A 22,839-nucleotide genomic window follows, 5' to 3' on the forward strand; every position below is an offset into this window, starting at 1 on the left:
AGTAAGGCTTGTAGGTAAGCAAGAATCTGGAAAGAGGCCACTTGACTATCATACTTATCAGATGTAGAAATGATGTAGAGTTAGTGAGATAGGTAAAAGAAGTAACGAATTTTGACATAGTATTTCATAAATTGATGGGGATTTTTTAGATCCTTAGAGACAGTATAAATTTGAATTTGAATGCAATTTACCCATTAATGCTCCTTCCTCAGGTACCTTTCAGCCCAATCCATCCCATGACTCAGTTTTGCCCCAGTGTTGAATGATCTGACACCTATATTACCAGTTCAACTTTCTCTCCTGAGTTTCAAACAGACCTAAATTTCTAACTTCCTGGCAACCAGCTCAACTCCACATGCCATGAACATTTCAAACTCAACATGTCCTAAGCAGAATCCCCACACCTACTCTCCTTTTAGTTCTCTCCATTTAAGTTAGTGGACTCACCATCTACCAAGACAGACTACCATCTTTGACTTCTTCTCATTCACCTACCATATTCTATCAGTTATCTTTTTCCACTGATATCCTGAATATCTCAAGATTTCTTCATCTCTCTCCATTCCTATCACCCCTAATGTAGGGTAGGTACTTATATGTACCATATGAGCCAATACAATTATGGTGAGAAATACACAAGATTCAACTCTAGCTAAGCTGTCTGTGTCTAATACACTCCATGCACTTTCAACTGTCTCCACATCTTTGCATCTGATCCAAAATTCTTTTTCAGTTCTTTAATACTTATTTTAAAATCTTTGTATGTTTATCTGCTTCCTCTTATTAAACAATGCCTTCCACAAAGGCAAGAATCTTGTCTCATTTATATGTGTATTCTTAATCACAATCATAATACCCACAACTTGTAGGTACTAGAAAACATTTGTCAAATAAAGAAATTCCAAGTGCTGTAGAGTAAAAGACTCTGAGTAAAAATTTTTAAAAAAATGAATTTTATAAATGTACTTTTTAAAATAAATTATTCCATTAGATCATAAATAATTTGACATTTTTGACTGTGGAGGGGTCAGTTCCAAATAATTTCCTCTCTTCTGCCATTGTGGGTTTCCTAAATTGAATTAGGAAATTCAATTAGCTTTGAGCTTCCCTCAAAGCTCAGTTGGTAAAAAATCCACCTGCAATGCAGGAGGCCCTGGTTCGATTCCTGGATTGGGAATATTCCCTAGAGAAAGGATAGGCTATGCATTCCAATATTCTTGGGCTTCCCTTGTGGATCAGCTGGTAAAGAATCTGCCTGCGATGTGGGAGACCTGGGCTCGATCCCTGGGTTAGGAAGATCCTCTGGAGAAGGCTACCCACTCCAGTATTCTGGCCTGAAGAAAGAGTCAGACAAAGAGTCAGACATGACTGGGTGACCTTCATTTTCAAATTGAATTAAATTGTTTCAGGTATTTCATTTAGTTATGCACTTTCGCCATATTCTTTTACTTTTTCCTATTTCATTCACAAGAGAAATAAAAAAAAACTAGTTTAAATCACCCTTTAAAAATTGTATTATACCAAAATATTCATATAAAAGGAATTCTATATCCCCAGAATTACTATTCTTATTTATACTTTTGCATTAATATAACTGAGAATTAATCAAAGCCAATTTTGGAAAAAGTCCTAAACACAAATAACTTTTTGACATAAAAAACCAACAACAAAAGAGAAACCAAGACACAAAGAACTGGATCAGAGCAGTCATCATCTCATATCCCAGACTGAGATCACTTGTTTTCTTAGAGATCTGGGACTCAGGGTGGCCTTTGACTAAGAAATGGTTTGGCAAATGAAGGTTCCAGACTGTTTATAGGAAGAAAAGAAGACTTTGGAAGAATAGTTGAATGAGAAAATCCTTAAAGAAAATACACTTAACAGATTCACAAAGTAGTTTGATTGACTGAAAACCAACCAATCAATTAACCAACCACTCGCCCTGTTCATACTCATGTATGCATATGTGCACATGCACACACACACACACACACACACACACACATACACCCGCTATTCTTACTGCTATCTAAGGAGAGCTATATGAACCTGATAGAAAGTCTTGGGCAAAATGTAATGTTCCAGTCTACTAGCTGCATTCATGTATATTTACTGTTACTGTTAAGTTACTTCAGTCGTGTCCGACTTTGTGAAACCCCATAGACAGCAGCCCACCAGGCTCCCCCGTCCCTGGGATTCTCCAGGCAAGAACACTGGAGTGGGTTGCCATTTCCTTCTCCAATGCATGAAAGTGAAAAATGAAAGTGAAGTCGCTCAGTCGTGTCCGACTCTTAGCGACTCCATGGACTGCAGCCCACCAGGCTCCCCCATCCCTGGGATTCTCCAGGCAAGAACACTGGAGTGGGTTGCCATTTCCTTCTCCAATGCATGAAAGTGAAAAGTGAAAGTGAAGTCACTCAGTCGAGTCCGACTCTTCACAATCCCATGGACTGCAGCCCACCAGGCTCCTCCATCCATGGGATTTTCCAGGCAAGAGTACTGGAGTGGGGTGCGATTCCCTTCTCCACATGTATATTTAGGAGGTAGTTATTCTACCACAACCCCTTTTTAAAACTTTCTATTTTATATTGGAGTATAGCCAATTAACAAAGTTGTGATAGTTTCAAGTGAATAGTAAACGGACTTAGCCATATGTATACACATATCCATTCTCCCCTAAGCTCCCCTCCCATCCAGGCTGCCACTTAACATTGAGCAGAGTTCCCTGTGCTATAGAGTAGGACCTTGTTTTCACTCCCTCTTGATATTTTATTTTTCATCTTCCTTTTGAAGTATTCAATTTTATTTCTATATGGCAGAAAAAAATAAAGCACTATCAAGTATTACAGCCATGCAGTGGTATTTCTCTGAAGGTAACAGAACTTGTTTTTTAGTCCTTTACCCTGAATTTCTTCCAGCAAAGAACACTCAGAGAATAAGTGCTTAAACATACCAGGTATGAGAAATAAGAGAAGACTTGGCCCAGGAAGTGATGGATGCCATAACCAAAGCAGGTGGTATTTATTTTTGACTTGTAATAAAAAAGAGTGACTACTACCTCAAAATATATATTATATTAATTATTAGAACCAGATTCCCTTTAAAGGCAGGAAATGGCTTTGGAAACATACATTATTAAGCTCTTTCAGTGGGATTAACATGTATTAAAAAAAAGAGAAACATAAATGACTCTGCATTTTAATAAGGAAGATGGAAAGAACAGGAGTTTGGGGAAGAACAAGAGCAGGAAAGAGAAGATGAGATTCTGAAGCAATGCATCTGCGCATTATTGTTAATAATGTCTTTTAAAAATAAGAAGATCCAATATTCCATCTGAAGTTCTGGGCATTATTGTGATGTAAATTCCTGTTGTATCTCCCAGAAGTTCTCAGTGAGTCTTCTCTCATGGATATGTCTTTGTGACAGTGTTATGTTGTTCTATATGACTTTGGGTGGTTAAGAGTCAGACTAGGGGCTGATGTTGATGCTTGGGTTGAGGTATGGTGAATTAGGAGAGTGACATAATCCATACAATAAACTAATTTAGTGCCTTCAAGTGATTGACATCAGAAGCAAACCTTGAGACCATAAACCCCTGAAGACATCTACATAAATCTTAAAAAGACCCTTGCCTTTTGCTGAGAGCAGAATGGGATTCTAGCCAACTTCACTTACGTGTTAGAGGGAAAGAAGACCCCCTCTAGCCTCTAATCACATACATTTTGCCTCAGATCCTTTTTGTAAAATAATGGTTTTATCCATTAAAATTATTTGTTTATACACATATATACTTGCTTACATGAAGAAGTGTGTTTAAAATAAAACAAGAAATGGAATATATGCCATCCAACCATAGAAGGACTTAAATGCAGATTGCCATATTTTGAATTTATAGCAAATAAAAAATTATGATATTCTAAAATGATGGACAGCCTATAAAGATAAAATAGAAAGGACAGAGAAGGCAAGAATTTCGAAGCCCTTATGTATATTCTTATATATATCTGGTTTTGTTGAAAATATAAAGGCTGATTTTTCACTGCATTTATAGCTCTGTTTTACTTTCTGACTATTCAGAGTTCCAAGGACAGCTTAAGTCTCCCTAGGAAAGTTGAAATAATAGTAGAAGGGGACCTCTCAGTCATCTGAGACAAATATAAAATCTACTTGGGAAGATGAGATTGAAAGATATAAAAATACTCTTAATTTCTTTATAATTTAACCTTACAATGGCCCAGTGAAGTTCAGAGGAAAGGCAATTATTCATTGTGTCCATTTTAGAGATAACACTACCAAGGCCTGGAGGAAAAAAGTGATTAAACATGATCACCGAGCTATATCTGACTTCCTACTTAACACTATTCTACATTCCTTCTCTGAATAAAATAATTATAAGTTAATTATACACAGAAAAATCTATATATACTATAAGCAATAAACATAGATGAACACAAGTATTGCAATTTTTCAACAATATTACACTATAATTTTTGCTAAGAAATTAGCAAGAGGAAATAGCATCATATGGTTAATATAAATACTATGCATTTTTTCTAATATAAAACAGCTCTACTATTTACTAAAAAAAATCTATAAACCTATTATAGCTTTTGTCTATATAAAACCCACGTTGCATCTTATCATTTTTTTTAACAGTACATGTTTTTAAAGCACATAGATTCTCCACAAAAACTAATTTAAGAGTGATGCCCAAGCTGCCTCCTACCTTGCAAATTTCGAGAAACTTCTCACTTGTGTCTTTTATAGGGTGCTCAGTGAAGGTAGCAAAAGGCATCTCAGTGGACCACGGATTCCAGCGGACTAACAGTGACTGTTGCTCAGGGCTCCCCCAGTAGATCCTGAGGCCTTCTCCTTGTCTCCTGCAAGAAAGAAGCTTTCCCTTAGATTAGTCATCTTCATTGCTACTGCTAAGTCGCTTCAGTCCTGTCCGACTCTGTGTGACCCTGTAGAAGGCAGCCCACCAGGCTCCCCCATCCCTGGGATTCTCCAGGCAAGAACACTGGAGTGGGTTGCCATTTCATCCTCATTAGATTAAACCAAAAAGAAAAGGATGCAAAGGAAATGTACTACCCCAGTCAGCCTTTGTATTGATGCTGAGATAAGAGGCTGACCTACCAACTAGCTGAATTCTTCCAAGGAATTTAAGAGGGAAGAAAAGGATGGATTTAGTCTCAAACATGATGAGTGAGGGACAGAGAGGCCTGGTATGCTGCAGTCCATGGGGTCATAAAGAGACGACTTGACAGCTGAACAACAGGAACATGATGAGTTCAAGGTGTTGTTGAGAATTCTGTAGGTTAATGCTTGATTGGAAACGTTACTCTGGTGTTCTGGACAGAAACCAAGGCTGGAAAAAAGCATACTGATGCTATGCCAATATTCTGATGGTCAAAGTTAAAAGAGAAAGGAAGAAAGAGTCAAGGTGGCAGGACAGGAACTGAAACATGGAAGACATAGTCAACATGGAAGATGGTTTCAAGGAGAAGGAAGATAATAACAACTAAGGAATCTACCACGCAGTAAAACCAGGCAAGAAATGACTGAGAAAAGACATTGGGACTTCAGCAGTAGAAGGGTATGTTTGATCTTTAAGAGAATTGATGGCCAATTCAAAATGCCCTGTGACCTCAGCTTTTATGTCTCCTGGTTCTCTATTTTCTGCACACATTTCATCCACCAGAATTGCAGCAACAAATATGCCAGAGCTCTGCCTGGTCGCAGTTCTGATCTACAGTATGTGGGAGGCACCACTATCTTTTAGAGGCCAAGCCCATTTAGTAAACCCAAGCGCAGAGTAAGAGAAAGTAGGTTTGGGAGCGATGATAGGAGGGGAGTTGTGGGAGTGGAATGTGGTCTCATTGAATAACAAGTCAATCTCTGTGGCCTCTTCTTTTTGCCTGTACCCTTCAGAATTTTCTGTTGTGGTTTTAGACATTTCTGAATGCAAAGAGGTCCCTGGAGGTTAAGCCAATCTCAGGTGCTTTGCATTCGACAAGCTTTAAAACTAAGTTACCTATAATTCTAAGCAGCCCCATGGAACATCACAGAGCTCTCATTTCTTCTAGAAATTAAATCCTCGGATCTAGAAGGAAAAACCAGAGCTCAACTGTGATGCCTTCACAAAGCTGTCACTTCCTGTATTAAGGATAGATTCCTTTAGGAATGTCATTGTGGTTTCCAAATGTTTATCCATGTAGAGATGTGTATAAACACAATCTCACACCTACATATAAAACACCCCAACTGACCTCAGCTTCTTTTTACAAAAGGGAAGTAAGAAAACAGCCTGAAACATTCTGTTGCCCAATTCTCAGATTTTTGATGATTCTATCTGAAGGCTGATATCCAGCCTTTTTTTTTTTTTTTTGTCCTTAATCCTTTGCCCGGGAAGGAGAAAAAAAAAGAAAGAAAGAAAAAGAAAAGGGAGAAAAATTAAAATATCATTGAATATCGCTAAAGTTCCCTTTTTGCTGGTTCATTTTCTTAGCTGCTATACTGGCTTCCTTGATGGCTCAGAGGGTAAAGAATCTGCCTGCAATGCAGGAAACACAGCAGATGGGGTTTGACCCCTGGATACAACAGATCCTCTGGAGGAGGAAATGGCTACCCACTCCAGTATACTTGCGTGAAACCTCTCATGGTCAGAGAAGCCTTGTGGGATTCAGTCTATGGGGCTGCAGAAGAGTCAGACACGACTGAGTATACACACTGATATTTATCTCCCCACCCCACACCCTCCCGTACTTTACTTCATTCCTTTTTTCCCCGGCCTGATAATAAGCCTTAACCTCAATGAATATTCTATGCATGCTGGTTAATGAAGCATTCTGGCTTGAGTCCATTAAAACAACTTGCATGATACAATTATTTACTACTTCATATGTCAATTTATGTACTAGGTGCAATTTTCCTTTTATCCAAAGGGGATGAAAATTTGCCAAGATAGCTTTCCCAGTAAACATAGTTTATATTCTTTCACTTTAGGGAAACTGCCAAAGGAAGTTTAAAAGCATGAAATTCAAAAGGGACTCTATTTCTAAGCAACTGATCAATTTGAGTGTGGCAATGCCTTTCAGACATGTAGCATACTACTTCTAAATAGATAAATTCAGCCAACCTTCTCTCCTGAGCTCCAGATGTGGTAGCTGGGAAGAGAAATCTACAACTGAGCAGTTTTTTAAAAGGTAAAACTAGATGGTATTTCTCAGCAAATCTTTTAGAACTAGAGTTCCATAAAAATCTATCATATTCTGTCAAATATCATTAAGGCAACTGTGGAGAATACAACCAGGAATGCTTTATTAAACAGTTATATGTGGTACCATGGGAGTGATCATCCAAGGGAGAGAATAGAATAAAAAATGCTATGAACAGGAAGTCAGGGAGTGCTGTGGAAGAGTCCTGGTTTTGACACTTAATACTACGTCACTATACCAGTTCAGTTCAGTTCAGGGGCTCAGTCATGTCTGACTCTTTGCAGCCCCATGAATCGCAGCACGCCAGGCCTCCCTGTCCATCACCAACTCCCGGAGTTCACTCAGACTCACGTCCATCGAGTCGGTGATGCCATCCAGCCATCTCATCCTCTGTCGTCCCCTTCTTCTCCTGCCCCCAATCCCTCCCAGCATCAGAGTCTTTTCCAATGAGTCAACTCTTCGCATGAGGTAGCCAAAGTACTGGAGTTTCAGCTTTAGCATCATTCCTTCCAAAGAAATCCCAGGGCTGATCTCCTTCAGAATGGACTGGTTGGATCTCCTTGCAGTCCAAGGGACTCTCAAGAGTCTTCTCCAACACCACAGTTCAAAAGCATCAATTCTTCAGCGCTCAGCCTTCTTCACAGTCCAACTCTCAAGCTCATTTCTCTTTCTGAATCTCAATTTCCCCATCTTTCCTTTAGGGTGTCTCCATGTGGTGATATTTTATGGCCTCAGTAACTCAGTGTAAATGGTGTAACAGCTATTGTCATGATGCTACTAGCATTACCCTGTCAAGGACATACAAGATCTACAAGAAACCTATGGATCGTGGCTTCTTAGTTCAGGAGCATCACCTTAGCCCCACTGAGAACACATCTTCTGCTGCAAAACCCTCACCCAGTATTGTTCCCTCACTCCTCAGGAACTTTAGCACCTACCACAATGCTTTACAAACATGGAAAAGAACAAATCAGGCACCATGCGGTGGGACAACAGTTTAACGTTTATGAACTGTAGAATCTCAGAGCCAGAAGGGCTTTTGGAAGATAGAACTGAGTGCCTTCTTCCTGGAGATGAGAAAACTGAGTCTCAGAAAGGACTAAAGCTTGCCTGAAGCATCACTACACACAGTGGTGACCTGGTGAGAGCCCTGGTCTCTCAAGATTCCATTTAGGGGTCTTTTCACCATCCTGGGCTATAGTTACAAAATACATCCCAAGTTAAGCTCCTGCCATTACACAATGCAGCATCATTTCCAACAGACACAGAGGTAAAAGAATTGCCTGAAGGAGCCAGCCATAATCTGTGGGCACAAAGCCTGCCCAGAGATCCCAGTTAAAGGTCAGAAAGCCCTGTCTCAAAAGGAGCCGTAAACTTTTATATACCATTAACATTAGCAATTATGAGATTATAGGGAAATAAGTTAGCCCTAGAAGTATAGGGGGAATTTATAAAAATGTTATGTCACCAGGGTGAGAAGATTGGGTCTTTCTCACTGAGCTGCTCTGTTCAAATTAATCAACATGGGAGCATAGTCCCAGGTAAATAATGCCAAAATCAAATTATTTAGCAAAGAAAATTTGATAGCCTTTTCAAAATCATACTCTAAGGGTAAACCTTGGCTTTCACTAGTTCTACGCCTTTGGACATTTCACACTACCTTTCTGATATTTCAGTTCAGTTCAGTCACTCAGTCATGTCCGACTCTTTGCGACCCCATGAATCACAGCACGCCAGGCCTCCCTGTCCATCACCAACTCCTGGAGTTCACCCAAACCCATGTCAGTGATGCCATCCAGCCATCTCATCCTCTGTCATCCCCTTTTCCTCCTTCCCCCAATCCCTCCCAGCATCAGAGTCTTTTCCAATGAGTCAGCTCTTCACATGAGGTGGCAAAGGATTGGAGTCTCACCCTCAGCATCACTCCTTCCAACGAACACCCAGGACTGGTGTCCTTTAGGATGGACAGGTTGGATCTACTTGCAGTCCAAGGGACTCTCCAGAGTCTTCTCCAACACCAAAGTTCAAAAGTATCAATTCTTCGGTGCTCAGCTTTCTTCACAGTCCAATTCTCACATCCATACATGACCACTGGAAAAACTATAGCTTGACTAGACGGACCTTTGTTGGCAAAGTAATGTCTCTGCTTTTGAATATGCTATCTAGGTTGGTCATAACTTTCCTTCCAAGGAATAAGCATCTTTTAATTTCATGGCTGCAATCACCATCTGCAGTGATTTTGGAGCCCCAAAAAAACAGTAGACACTGTTTCTACTGTTTCCCCATCTATTTCCCATGAAGTGATGGGACCAGATGCCATGATCTTCGTTTTCTGAATGTTGAGCTTTAAGCCAACTTTATCACTCTCCTCTTTCACTTTCATCAAGAAGCTGTTTAGTTCCTCTTCACTTTCTGCCATAGGGTGGTGTCATCTGCATATCTGAGGTTATTGATATTTCTCCCGGCAATATTGATTCCAGCTTGTGCTTCTTCCAGCCCAGCGTTTCTCATGATGTACTCTGCATAGAAGTTAAATAAGCAGGGTGACAATATATAGCCTTGAAGTACTCCTTTTCCTATTTGGAACCAGTCTGTTTCATGTCCAGGTCTAACTGTTGCTTCCTGACCTGCATACAGGTTTCTCAAGAGGCAGGTCAGGTGGCCTGGTATTCCCATCTCTCTCAGAATTGTCCACAGTTTATTGTGATCCACACAGTCAAAGGCTTTGGCATAGTCAATAAAGCAGAAATAGATGTTTTTCTGGAACTCTCTTGCTTTTTCCATGATCCGGCAGATGTTGGCAATTTGATCTCTGGTTCCTTGCCTTTTCTAAAACCAGCTTGAGCGTTTGGAAGTTCACGGTTCACGTATTGCTGAAGCCTGGCTTGGAGAATTCTGAGCATTACTTTACTAGCGTGTGAGATGAGTGCAATTGTGCAGTAGTTTGAGCATTCTTTGGCATTGCCTTTCTTTAGGATTGGAAGGAAAACTGACCTTTTCCAGTCCTGTACCCACTGCTGAGTTTTCCAAATTTGCTGGCATATTTAGGTAACCACAATTTCATGAGGGACAAGAAGATAATAGATGAAAAAATATTTTGTATGCTGGAAGGTTCTGTCCAACTAGCAAATATTAAATTCCTATCATGTACCATAATGCTTACTGGGTACTGTTAGAGGCATTCTTTCTTTTTTTTTCTTTTTTTGTTTATTGACCCTTATAAGCAATTTTTTAAAAGTATTTTGATAGAAACAGGTGAAGTTCACCTCAAAGGAAATAAGATAAAAAATATGACCAGGTTTAATCAGAACATTATCTGAGTCTTCAGCACAGAGGAGGTGCTAAAGTCTTCTATGCGTTACTTCACCTATTAATCCCTTTTCCTCCATCTGATTCTGAGTCCCAGGGTATTTCTTATGTGTTCAGCTTCTGCTTCATATAAGTGTATTGATGTATAATTTCCTGTGCATGCTCAGTCACTTCAGTTGTGTCTGACTCTTTTCGACTTCATGGACTGTAGCCCACCAGGCTCTTCTGTCCATGGGATTCTCCAGGCAAGAATACTGCAGTGGGTAGCCATGCCCTCCTCCAGGGGATCTTCCCAACCCAGCAATGACAGAACCCACATCTCTTATGTCTCCTGCATCGGCAGGGGGGTTCTTTACCATTAGCACTACCTGGGAAGCTCATATGATTTTCTACTTAGACTTAAAATCCATCAGAGAGACTCTCATTCACCTTATGACAACTTTTCAATTCTGTTCTTCAGACTGAATAAGCACAGTTCTGTAAAACTTTTCTAATAGACTAAAAATTATCTTTTAAATCACTTTAGAGATGGTTCTCTGCAACATTCCTAAGTTGTCTATCTTCAATTCCACGATTTAATCAGCAAATTCTCTCTGCGGTATATTATCAGGAGTAGAGAAATGGATAGGGTTCAATCCCTGAACTCTAGCGAAAGTGAAAGTGTTAGTCACTCAGTCAAGTCCAACTCTTTGTGACCCCATGGACTGTAGCCCGCGAGGCTCCTCTGTCCATGGGATTCTCCAGACAAGAATACTGGAGTGGGTTGCGATTTCCTTCTCCAGGGGATCTTCCTGACCCAGATATCGAATCCAGATCTCGTGCATTGCAGGAGGATTCTTTATCACCTGAGCCGCTAGGGAAAGTCTGAACTCTAGAAGCCCGTGATCTTTTACTTTCGTCTGCTTCCCAGGCCTAAACAGGCACAGAAACCTGAATGTCCCATTACAGAAGCACAGAAGTTCACCTATCACAACTTATTGTGTTACCGCTTTTTGTCCTCAAAGAAACCAGCTGGATCTGGCCTCCATTACCCCAGAAGTGGAAACAAGAAGGTTAATATATATTTCACTTCTGGTAAATTTCAAAACCTCACAGAAAGGTACAGAAGTAGAAGAAAAAACCTATTAGGACTCAAAAGAACTTGGTGGAGGAAGAGGGTATATAACAGCTAAGGATTGTTAGGATCCTAGTATGACTGAGTTGGAAGGCTCTTTAGAGGTGTGTTTCTAGTCCTTGCATTTTATAGACATAAAAACTGAGGGCCAGAATTTTCAAAGACCAGAGTTCTTCCTTTAGTCATGTTAATTACATGTTTGACTCAGTGACTCAGAGGCAGAATTCTACTCAAATACAGTTGCAGGCAGGGTGGAAGGCCCAAGCAATTACTGCTTTAAATCATCACAGCAGCCCAACAGATTTTCCTTCTCCACCAAAAAAAGCAAAGGCATATTTAAGAGAGGAGGCTTATACAGGAGAAGCTATCCTACAAGGTCCAAATGACCAATCATAGAAAACAAATATGGTTTAACAACACAAAAAGGAGTTCAAGTTCAATGGAGGGAAACCTTGCTTCAATTACAAGCTTTTTGAGACATGACTTATTTTTGTCAGAAAGACTCCTCTCCTTGAAGTCATTTTTAGCTGAGCTAGAAAAACATGCCAACCAGTCTGGGTTAATTTGCTCATTCCACACATTTTTTCTGTCCTCGGAGAAAACTGTGCATCCTTTTGCACAATGTGATACAGTTAACATCCTTTCCCAGGACGCCCCCACCCCTGCAGCTTCTATCCAGGCTTTCACAGATGCTGTGCTGAGGTATAAAGTATCTGTTCAAAGCACCGAATGAGGAGGCCAGTCCTCAGGAGAGACATGGCGGCTTCCATGACTACCTCGTCAGCCGCCCCTCCTTCCTACTCATCTCCAATCTCAAAGCTCCACCACAGAATTAAAAACATAGCTCCAGGCGGCAAACCGAGATTTATGAGGAAGCGCAGACGTTAACTCTTGCTCTAAACGCAGGGCGTGTGCTTGTAAGTAGGGGTGAGCAAACAGAGGGAGGCCGCGCAGGAGGAGCGGGGAGGGCGGGCAGCCAGGGGATGAGGGTAGTTCAGAACAACAGTGTGTTTCCTTAATGGCTCCTTTTCCCTACCTCCCCGTCTGTATTGTTACAAGGCAGGCTTCTAGGCCCCTGAAACGTCAGTCCCTTGCTTATTTAATCTGCACAAAAGCAGGCCGGGGTTGGCACCCTGGAGGGTATTCAGTGCTCCTCTGCTCAGTGAATGACCTCAGACGAAATATTTTCCATGACAAGAACCCAAAAGACCTGGCACAGAGTCAGACAATAAGATCTGCAGAACGTGTTTACATTCCCTCCGTGTCCCCAGGCTGTTCCAAACCCATAGGCAGGTGCTGCCTTTATCTGCTCTCTTTGCTCACCTGGCTCCCTCCCACAAGTTTCCAGAGCCTTGGGCTCAGGGAGATTAACCATTTATTGGCATGGGGAATCAAGAAAGTTTGTTTCATGACAGAGAGGTCAATGATAAAGCAATAAACAGACTAACAGTGTCTATAAAGACAGAACTCAGGAGTAGGGGGGTGCTGGGATAGTAGTTCTGAGTACAGTTAGGAGGCCTGCATTCAAAAGATGGATCTATTTGCTGAGTAACTTAAAACATTTTCTTTTGTCTGGGCTCCAAGGGTCCTCCATGAAACCAGATAGTTGAACTAGATCATTTCTGAGGTTCTTTTAAAGCCCAATAAATTATATCTGTGCAGAAAGACCAAAACAATATTTATTACAGTTAGGGCTTCCCTGATGGCTCAGCAGGTAAAGAATACACCTGCAGTGCAGGAGACACAGGAGATGCCGCTTGGATCCCCGGGTCAGGAAGATCCCCTGGAGGAGGAAATAGCAACCCACTCCACTATTCTTGTTTAGAAAATTCCATGGACAGAGGTGCCTGGTGGGCTGTAGTCTACGTGGTCACAAAGAGTTGGACATGGCTGAGTACGGCACACACCATACCACACTTTCTGAATGCTTGTATTCCCACAGAAAAGTGAAAGTCACTCAGTTGTGTCTGACTCTTTGTGACCTCATAGACTATACTGTCCAGGGAATTCTTCAGGCCAGAATACTGGAGTGGATAGCATTTCCTTTCTCTAGGGGATCTTCGCAACCCAGGTCCCCCGCATTGTGAGCAGATTCTTTACCAGCTGAGCCACAAGGGAAACCCCTTGCATCCTCCCAGAACGTCTGTGTTAAAATCCTAAGCCCAAGATGATGAAATTAGGGACTGAAGCCTTTGGGAGGTTAGGTCATGAGGGCAGAGGTCTCAGGAATAGGATTAGTGCTTTTATAACAGAGGCTCCAGAGAGGACCTTCATCCTTCTGTTACGTGAGGACACAGAGAGAAGGCATCATGTATGAGTCAGAAAGCAAGCCCTCACTGGATGCTGAATCTGCTGGCACCTTGATCTTGGACTTCCCAGGTTCCAGGATTATGAAATAAATTTGGGTTGTTTACAAGCTACTCAGCCTCTGGTGTTTTGTTATAATAACCTCAAAAGACTGCCACTCTTTTTATCAAACAATAAAGGCATTGGATTAGATACCCTCTAGAAGACACTCCAACAATGCACATGTCTAGCATTTCTGACCAGAAAGAGAGGAGGATTATCTCCTTGTAGGTTTCACTTAAATGACATACAGAAATATTTTACTTTCCAGAATTGATATGAATGGATTATTTGGATGGATATCATTTTAAAAAGTACATTCTTATTTTCTTACACAGTTTATATTAAAAATACCTAATTCTTTTATGGCTTAATAAAAATCATCATGAACCCTAGATTTTAAGACATAAAAGGGATTTAATATTTGTGTGTGTCCTATGTCCTTCACTGCTTAATTTTGCCAGAACAGAGACTGAAGTATAGAAGGGTACCTAGGCGAATATTCAGACCTCCATAATACTTTACTATCCTCCAATGTTTTCCTTTGAAAGGTCAATTGTTATATATGAATAATAAGGCTCTTACTCAAGCTCTAAAAGAGTCTGGACTGCTAAGTTTATTAGTTCTTATATCAGCTGTCTCTTCTCTCACCAGCAGGCAGTCATTTCTTGCTGCTATCAATATTCCTGACTCCAGCAGTTCTTTCTAATTTGCCGTTTCTATACTTCTATTGACAGGCTAACTAGGAATGCATTCCTATTGAAGTCACAGGTAAATAATTAAACAAACAAAAAACCCTCTTTCTCGGGCCTTTTCCTAAAGGGAAATGTGTCCATTTTATAACAGAAGGTTTGGTTTCACAGATGCCACTTAAATGGAAAGTTAATCCCATAAAGTAGAGAGTAAATTAGTTTTAGATAAAGGAGAAGAAACTGGCTTTTAGGCTTGGACACCTAAATGCTCATGTTTTAGAAGTTCCATTTGGTGCTCCATGCTTGTCAGGGTGAAACAAATTGTGATCCTAGGATTCAAAATGATAACCTGCTTGCCACTAATGAAAATGACATGAAATTTGTCATCCTTAGAGACATACTCTGGTTGACTGGTGTTATATTCTTTACTAGGAGCCTCATATGCTGATTCTTCCTTCAAACCTTTTAGACTATAACTCCCACAATATTTAACAGTTGCTCTGAATGTCAACTTTATCAGCAAATCCCCATTAACATTCCTCTATAACGTTCAGAGAAATGATTCTGGATAAATTTGTAAGTAAGACTGAGTTAGGAACAGTCCCTAAGAGTTGAATCAAAGAAGTTTTCGTTTGTTTAATACATGTTTACTGATCTTCAACCTTGTGCCAAGTACCATGCAAAGAATTTGAAGAACACATAACAAGTCTTCAAGAAACTCTAGAACAGCTTTGTAAAGTAGGTGGTCTTTAAGCTGGGGTTTGATGGATGTGAGGACTTTGATAAGTCAAGAAGGTGATTGAAAAAGAATAGCATTAAGTACACTGAAGACAGAGGAAATCATAAGAGCTAAGATCCAGTTGGGCTGAGAGTAGAGGATAGAATCAGAGAAACAGAAAATTTAATGTATGTGTCATGATTTGTATTTTTATAATGTTCTTATTTCCAGATGTGCTACATATAAGTCATATGAGTAATGGAATATCACTAAACCATGAAAAATAATGAAATAATGTCATTTGCAGCAACATGGATGGACCTAGACATTACCACACTCAGTGAAGTAAGTCATAGAGAGAAAGACAAATACCTTTGATATCACTTGTATGTGGAATCTAAAAGGAAATGATACAAACAAATTCATTTAAAACAGAAACAGACTCACAGACAGAGAAAATATACTTATGATTACTAGAGGGCAAAGGGTGGGGATAAATTAGGAGTTTAGGATTAACAGATACATACTACCATATATAAAATAGATAAACAGTAAAGACCCACGACATAGTGTAGGAAACTATCAGTATCTCGTAATAAATGATAATGGAAAATAACCTGAAAAAGAATACATTTGTGTATATATATATAACTGAATCACTTTCCTGTACAGCAGAAACTAACACATTTTTATAATATTAAAATGTTATGCTATAGATAACAGCCATACCTCTATCAATTAAAAAAAAAGAGGCATTTATCCCAACCAGTATTAATTCTTCAGTGCTTTGATGCTTTTGAATTGTGGTGCTGGAGAAGACTCTTGAGAGTCTCTTGGACTTCAAGGAGATCAAACCAGTCAATCCTAAAGGAAATCAATCCTGAATATTCATTGGGAGGACTGATGCTGAAGCTCCAATACTTTGGCTACTTGATAGGAAAAGCCAACTTATTGGAAAAGACACTGACGCTGGGCAAGACGGAAGGCGGGAGGAGAAGGGGAGGCAGAGGATGAGATGGTTGGATGGCATCACCAACTCAATGGACATGAATTTGAGCAAACTTGGGGAGATAGTGAAGGACAGAAGAGCCTCTCTCATGCTGCAGGCCATGGGATCACAATGAGTAGCACATGACTTAGTGACTGAAAAACAACAATCCCAACCAGCTGTTCATTCCCCCATAAGCCAATGTAAAGACAGCCATTTTGGAGCTCACATTTTCATCTGTACTCTCTCTTTATCTCAATTAAGTTACCCTCTGCTTTTCACCACAGTGCTCACACAACCAGCTCAGAAAGTTAAAGGGACTTCCCGATGCCTCTCAAATATAGAAATACTTTCCCAGCCTGACATTCAAGGCCTCAAACAGTACAATATTGGAAATGAAACAGCATTCATTTCTGGTACTTAAAGTCAGACCTCCTCAAGTCTCTAACCAAACAATTCAGCTTGCTGAGCCAATCTTACAGCATTTGTGGTAATTTCACCAATATGAAGTGATTCTGTATCCTTGTCTTATATTTATCATCAAATGAATTGGGATCTGTTCAAAAAATAGAGTTGTATGTCCAAACCATGGCGATTGCCTTCGCCATATCCATCTCATAATACATGGCCAACCAGTTGTGAAATGAATAGACCCATGGTCTTCACTGTTAAAAATATCAATCACAGCACAGTAGAAATATTCATGCCTCGGGCCAGATTGATCTGGCTGCTGCTTCTTTTTCCTTTCACTACTTTAGATTTCTGAATTTCATAGTTCAAAAATAAGCTCTTAAATTGGTCTCTGTTTGTTTAAAGAAGATGGGGAAATCTACCCATTTTGAGATGTACATGAAATGAGATTTTTTTAGAGAGATGCCCAGGACAGAAGGACTTGTATTTTTGCTTACAGACTGTCTGTCTGTGATCCTGATCTGAAAGCACTGTACTGCAGACGCTGGCCTGCCAGCCCCTTATTGGGCCTCTTCTGTGCCAAGAAGCAGCCATGTGTACAGAGGAGGGGTAACTCTTACAAAGTTACCAAGGAAAATGCCACGCAATAAAGGAAACAATTTTGAGTCAACTCCTTCTCTTATCAATTGGGATATTTGGCAAATTGTGTTTCCCTCAGGTTTGTGTAAGTTTTTGTCTCCTTTCTAAAAAGGAAGTTACTTTTGAGTGCCCCAAATAACCAAGTTTCAACAAGCACAGAGCTAAGTTAAAAAAAAAAAAAGGTTTCTGAGAAAAACAGTTCCTGAATCTTATCTGTTTCCATTTGCTCTCAAGAGAGATTGAAAGTAGATGGTCTGGAATATATAAAAGAGCAATTAGAGAGACCAGTTATTACAAACTTCCGGCCCAGCTGTCCATGTGCTATCGCTGTGCTCCGTCATTCAGTTGTATCTGACTTTTTGCGACCCTTTGGATTGTAGCCCTCCAGGCTCCTCTGTCCATGAAATGTTTCAGGCAAGAATACTGGAGGAGGTTTCCATGTTCTCCTCCAGGGGATCTTCCCATCCCAGGGATCAAACCTGTGTTTCCTGCATCTCTTGCATTGCAGGCATATTCTTTACAGCTGAGGAATTGGGGAGGCCAGCTTTCCATGGTCCTTTGGGAAACAACCACAACCAGGGCTTCCCAAGAAGTCAGTAGGCACATGAGACTCTGACAGAACACAGAAACCCAGATTCTCTCCTAACGCTGCTCCTTGGCTCATGCTCCAGTGGCTGCAAACGCTTTGCCTTCTCCACTTTGGAGGAATTGAAATAGAATAATTTCAAGACATCTTATTAATACGTCATATACTTATTTTTGGCTGCAAATGCTTTGCCTTCTCCACTTTGGAGGAATTGAAATAGAATAATTTCAAGACATCTTATTAATATGTCATATACTTATTTTTCCCTTTAAGTTGATGAAAACACTTTCTGGGGAAGTTTATTTATGGTGTTTAATACAGTATGTTTTGTGGACAAAGCAAAATGTCCATCCCTAATTTCCATACACAAATGTAGTCCACAATTAACATCCCATTCCCTCTTGGTTACAGTGAGCTATTTAAACTGTTCAGCAAGAACTGGGTGGTCAATGACCTCTTCCATCCCTGCCCCAAAGGCACATATTCTACCTATCACAAGTGAAACAGACAACAACAACAAACCCATGGTATTTAATGAAGCACTTTGACATAATAAAAGAAGTCACAAAGTTTAGAGAATGAAGTCCTGGGTTCAAACTTCAGCACCTTCATTTACTACATAGTCTAAGGAAGTCACTTGAATCCTCATGTCTGTTACCCAGTTTGCAGAATATAGGCTAAGAATGCCTAGTTGGCAGAACAATTATAGGGCTATATGTCGAGTGTCTGGTGCCTCTCTACACGGGTTTAAAGCACAAGCTCTGAAAATTAAATCAAAAGAAAATAAATTTCTGAATTCTCCTGTACTCCTTCTAGTTTCTTTTGCAATTTTGTAAAATCTGCCAAATCATAATTTGATGGGGGAGGGTGTGTGACAAAGAAGGAACATGGTGTAAAATACTGAGCTATGTACAAAGTTGAGAAATTCTAGACATTTCCTGAAATATGACTGATTTCCCCACATTCCACAGTGTATATTTGCTCTGAGGTCAGTGAGGTAAGGTTTACTTGGGGTTTCTGATTTATCTTCATGTTGCAATAACATTACTTCACATACATGTGAGCTTGGGGTTTATGATTTTATTTTTACTTAAGATTCACCTCAGCCACATAACTTAATATTTCCACCCAGGCCCAGAGCAATGGTACAGATAGAACCCTGAGATCCTCCTTATTTCAGTCCTGGTGTTCTGTCCTCAACAGGGCGGCTTTGCATACATGAATGAGAACGATTGGCCCATCTTCCCAAATTCCATCTACAGGTGTGCGCCCCAGATGGTCATCTCTTGGTCCCTGCTCAGGCACAAGCCCACATCCATTGGCAGCATTGCTCTTAGGAGGACAAACCCATTGAAGAGTCCACACAGGCCCTGAATGCAGATACCAGGCTGTTTGGGCCAAGAATTCTGGCACCTCGGGTACACAGAGCGGAGTCTAAAACAATACTTGACAAACTTTAATATTTATTTGAGTCATCTAGGGACCTTGTTAAAACAGGATTCTGATTCAGTGAGTGGAATGGGTTGTGAGGGTCTAGGCTGTATTACTAATAAGCTCTCAGGTGATCCTAACACACTGGTCCTAGTAACAAGTTACTGGGAGGGAGGGACATGGGCTATGGGTAGACCTATCCCTTTGGCCCTGAAGGCTCCTCACCCTGTAGGGATGGGCCCAACTAGATAAGGATCAAAGAAGAGCTGTCCATAGTGAGGACCTAGGACAGGAGTCTGGGTTGGCTAGTGGAAGACACAATGATTTGTCCATAACTGCAAGGCAGGAATAGAAGAGAAGAGGGTTTGTTCTGTTGGTAATCTATTTTTGTCTTTTTGCTTCTTTAGCCCCTAATCATTTCCAGCTCTTGTGGCCCCATGGACTCTAGCCCGCAAGGCTCCTCTACCCATGGATTTTCCAAATGAGAATACTGAAGTGGGGTGCCATTTCCTCCTCCAGAAGACCTTTCCAACCTAGGGGGTTGAATCTGAGTCTCCTGCATTGCAAATGGATTCTTTTTACTGCTGAGCCACTGGGGACGCCCTTGGTAATCTACAGGTCAAAGGAAAATCCAAAGGCGACAATGCAGACAGTTTTCTTAATCATATAATGGAATTATCGAACAGAAGTCCGCAAGAAAGTTCATTTTTTCAACAATAGAGTTGAATTAGATTTACTTGCTTCTAATTTGAGGCTTCCCTGGTGGCTCAGATGGTAAAGAATCCACCTGCAATGTGGGAGATCTGGGTTCCATCCTTGGGTTGGGAAGATCCCCTGGAGGAGGTCATGGTAACCCACACCCGTATTCTTGCCTCGAGAATACCCATGGACAGAGAAGCCTGTGGGCTACAGTCCACAGGGTTGCAAAGAGTCAGACATGACTGAGTGATTAACCACAGCACAGATCTGCTTGAAGATTATTCAGATGTTTACAGTGATACAACCTCATATAACAGAATGTCCTTAATGTGTGTCTGTGTGTGTGTGTTTTCTAAAACAACAGCAATGACAACAAATGCCTCATTCTTTCAACTGTTCCTCATTTGACAAGGTCAAAATTCCCTGACCACCCCAGCTGCCCTCCTTTGAATGCATTTTCAGTTTTCCAATGTCCTTATTAAAGTATGAGACCAAGAAAGGAAAACAATACACCAACAGTGATTTAATCACTGTGGTATACACTGTGACAGCCCTCTATATTTTTCTAGAGGCTGTATATCTGCTAACTTAGCCAACAACAACATTAGCTGTGCTGGTGACTTATCACATGGCTGACTTATTACCTGGAGTTTACCATCAAATAGAGTTTCTAATTTCTGAGTCTTTTTCACACCTGCTGCTGCTAAAATATTTTGTGAAGAGTTGATTTTTCAAACTGACTTTGGAGAAAGTAGACATGGAAAATACAGCTCATAGTTAAATTCCTCCTTTGGCACCTGATCTTTCATAAAGAAGCTTTTGATCAGAAATTATAAGGCAGAACAAACAAACACTTCTGATGACTTATTTAGGCTTAAAGCTCAAGGCAAAAGCAAAAGGAATTCAATGTGCTACATTATGGTAAGAAAAATATTGAATTACCAGCTTATCATAAATGTACATCCATTTTAGAAATAATGCTTGAAATAGGGGAAATAGAGCCCCAAACAGGTGAGGGAAAGAGAAAGAGAGAGAGAGAGAGCAATCTCCTATCCTGACCAGAGTTTGAGAAATGGCTTAGGTATGAAAAAAGAGATAGTTTAAAAATGAAACCAAATAAATCATCTTCCCACAACATAATTAGGAGGTGGCAGAACATTTCAGTGCCTGACAAATTAATTCCATTTGCATTATGAGTCTTATTCAAAATGCTGTAAGAGCCACAAAGACAAAGTTGAAGCATGGTCTTTAATTAATCCTGCATCATGCCTAATACAGTAGTGTACACCCTTGGGAACTTCTAATCATTGAAATTAAAATCTGCACGTACATGCAATCTCTTAAATACGCTTCCAGTCTAACTACAGCTGCCTTCTACCATATTTCCACATATTTCTACAGAGAGCAAAGAAGAAATGAGTCTCAAAAATCAAAGTAGCTTCTTCATAATAATTTAAAGGTCAGACAGACCAAGGCTCTTTTAGTAATCAGAGTGATGCCCAACAGAGTTTATGTTAACTAAGTACTGAATACTAAACAAAAATGAATTTTCATTTAAAGCCACAGAGACAACGGAGTTTTTAAGATGTAAAGGGTTGAATTCTATCTTAGCAATAGTATTGTTCATTCAGTAAATGTGAGCTCAGTTCAGTTCAGTTCACTCACTCAGTCGTGTCTGACTCTTTGCAACCTCATAGACTGCAGCACACCAGTCTTCCCTGTCTATCAGCAACTCCTGGAGCCGGCTCAAACTCATGTCCATTGAGTTGGTGATGCCATCCAACCATCTCATTCTCTGTTGTCCCCTTCTCCTCCTGCCTTTAATCTTCCCCAGCATCAGGGTCTTTTCCAACGAGTCAGTTCTTTGCATCAGGTGGCCAAAGTATTGGAGCTTAAGCGTCAGCATCAGTCCTTCTAATGAATATTCAGGACTGATTTCCTTTAGGATGGACTGGTTGGATCTCCTTGCAGTCCAAGGGACTCTCAAGAGTCTTCTCCAACACCACAGTTCAAAAGCATGAATTCTTTGGCGCTCAGCTTTATTTATAGTCCAACTCTCACATCCACACATGACTACTGGAAAATCCATAGCTTTGACTAAATGGACCTTTGTCAGCAAAGCAATGTTTCTGCTTTTTAATAAGCTGTTGGTCATAGCCTTTCTTCCAAGGAGCAGGTGTCTTTTAACTTCATGGCTGCAGTCACCATCTGCAGTGATTTTAAAGCCCTAGATAATAAACTCTGTCACTGTTTCCACTGTTTCCCCATCTATTTTCCATGAAGTGATAGGACTGGATACCATGATCTTAGTTTTTTGAATGTTGAGTTTTAAGCCAGCTTTGAGCTCAGCGGGACCAAATATTGCCCAGCAGCATTCACTGCATATAAGCCATGGAAATCCTCTGCATTAGGTTGTTCATAGTCTACTGGGAAAGATGTATGTGGTCTAAGAAAGAAAGGAAGAGAGCCACAAAAAGAAAAGCAGAGAGTGAGATTATACTTAAGTATCAGTGAATCCTGAAAGAATAATTGGAATATGAATGTATAATAAGTGGGTACCCATAGATGAGAAAGTTTATTCCAAATAGAGGGGTATGATATAAGGGCATGAGTGGGAAAGTATTGGATTTTTCTACTTCTCACTCCAGGCCGGATGAATATTGAGAATTGTCCTTGCACTTAAGTCTTT

At 40.3% G+C, this 22,839-nt stretch overlaps 1 protein-coding gene across 1 annotated transcript in view; it reads right to left on the reverse strand.

The window, feature by feature from the left end:
- The window catches only part of TPRG1 (tumor protein p63 regulated 1), a 121,886-nt gene that overhangs the window by 15,242 nt on the left and 83,805 nt on the right, over nt 1-22,839 (reverse strand). Inside the window, exon 4 of the mRNA XM_068985789.1 lies at nt 4,727-4,880. Coding sequence (XP_068841890.1) covers nt 4,727-4,880 — 154 coding nt within the window. The remainder of the gene's footprint in view (nt 1-4,726; nt 4,881-22,839) is intronic.

Source organism: Capricornis sumatraensis, chromosome 1 (assembly GCF_032405125.1).
Source record: "Capricornis sumatraensis isolate serow.1 chromosome 1, serow.2, whole genome shotgun sequence".
NCBI lineage: Eukaryota > Metazoa > Chordata > Mammalia > Artiodactyla > Bovidae > Capricornis > Capricornis sumatraensis.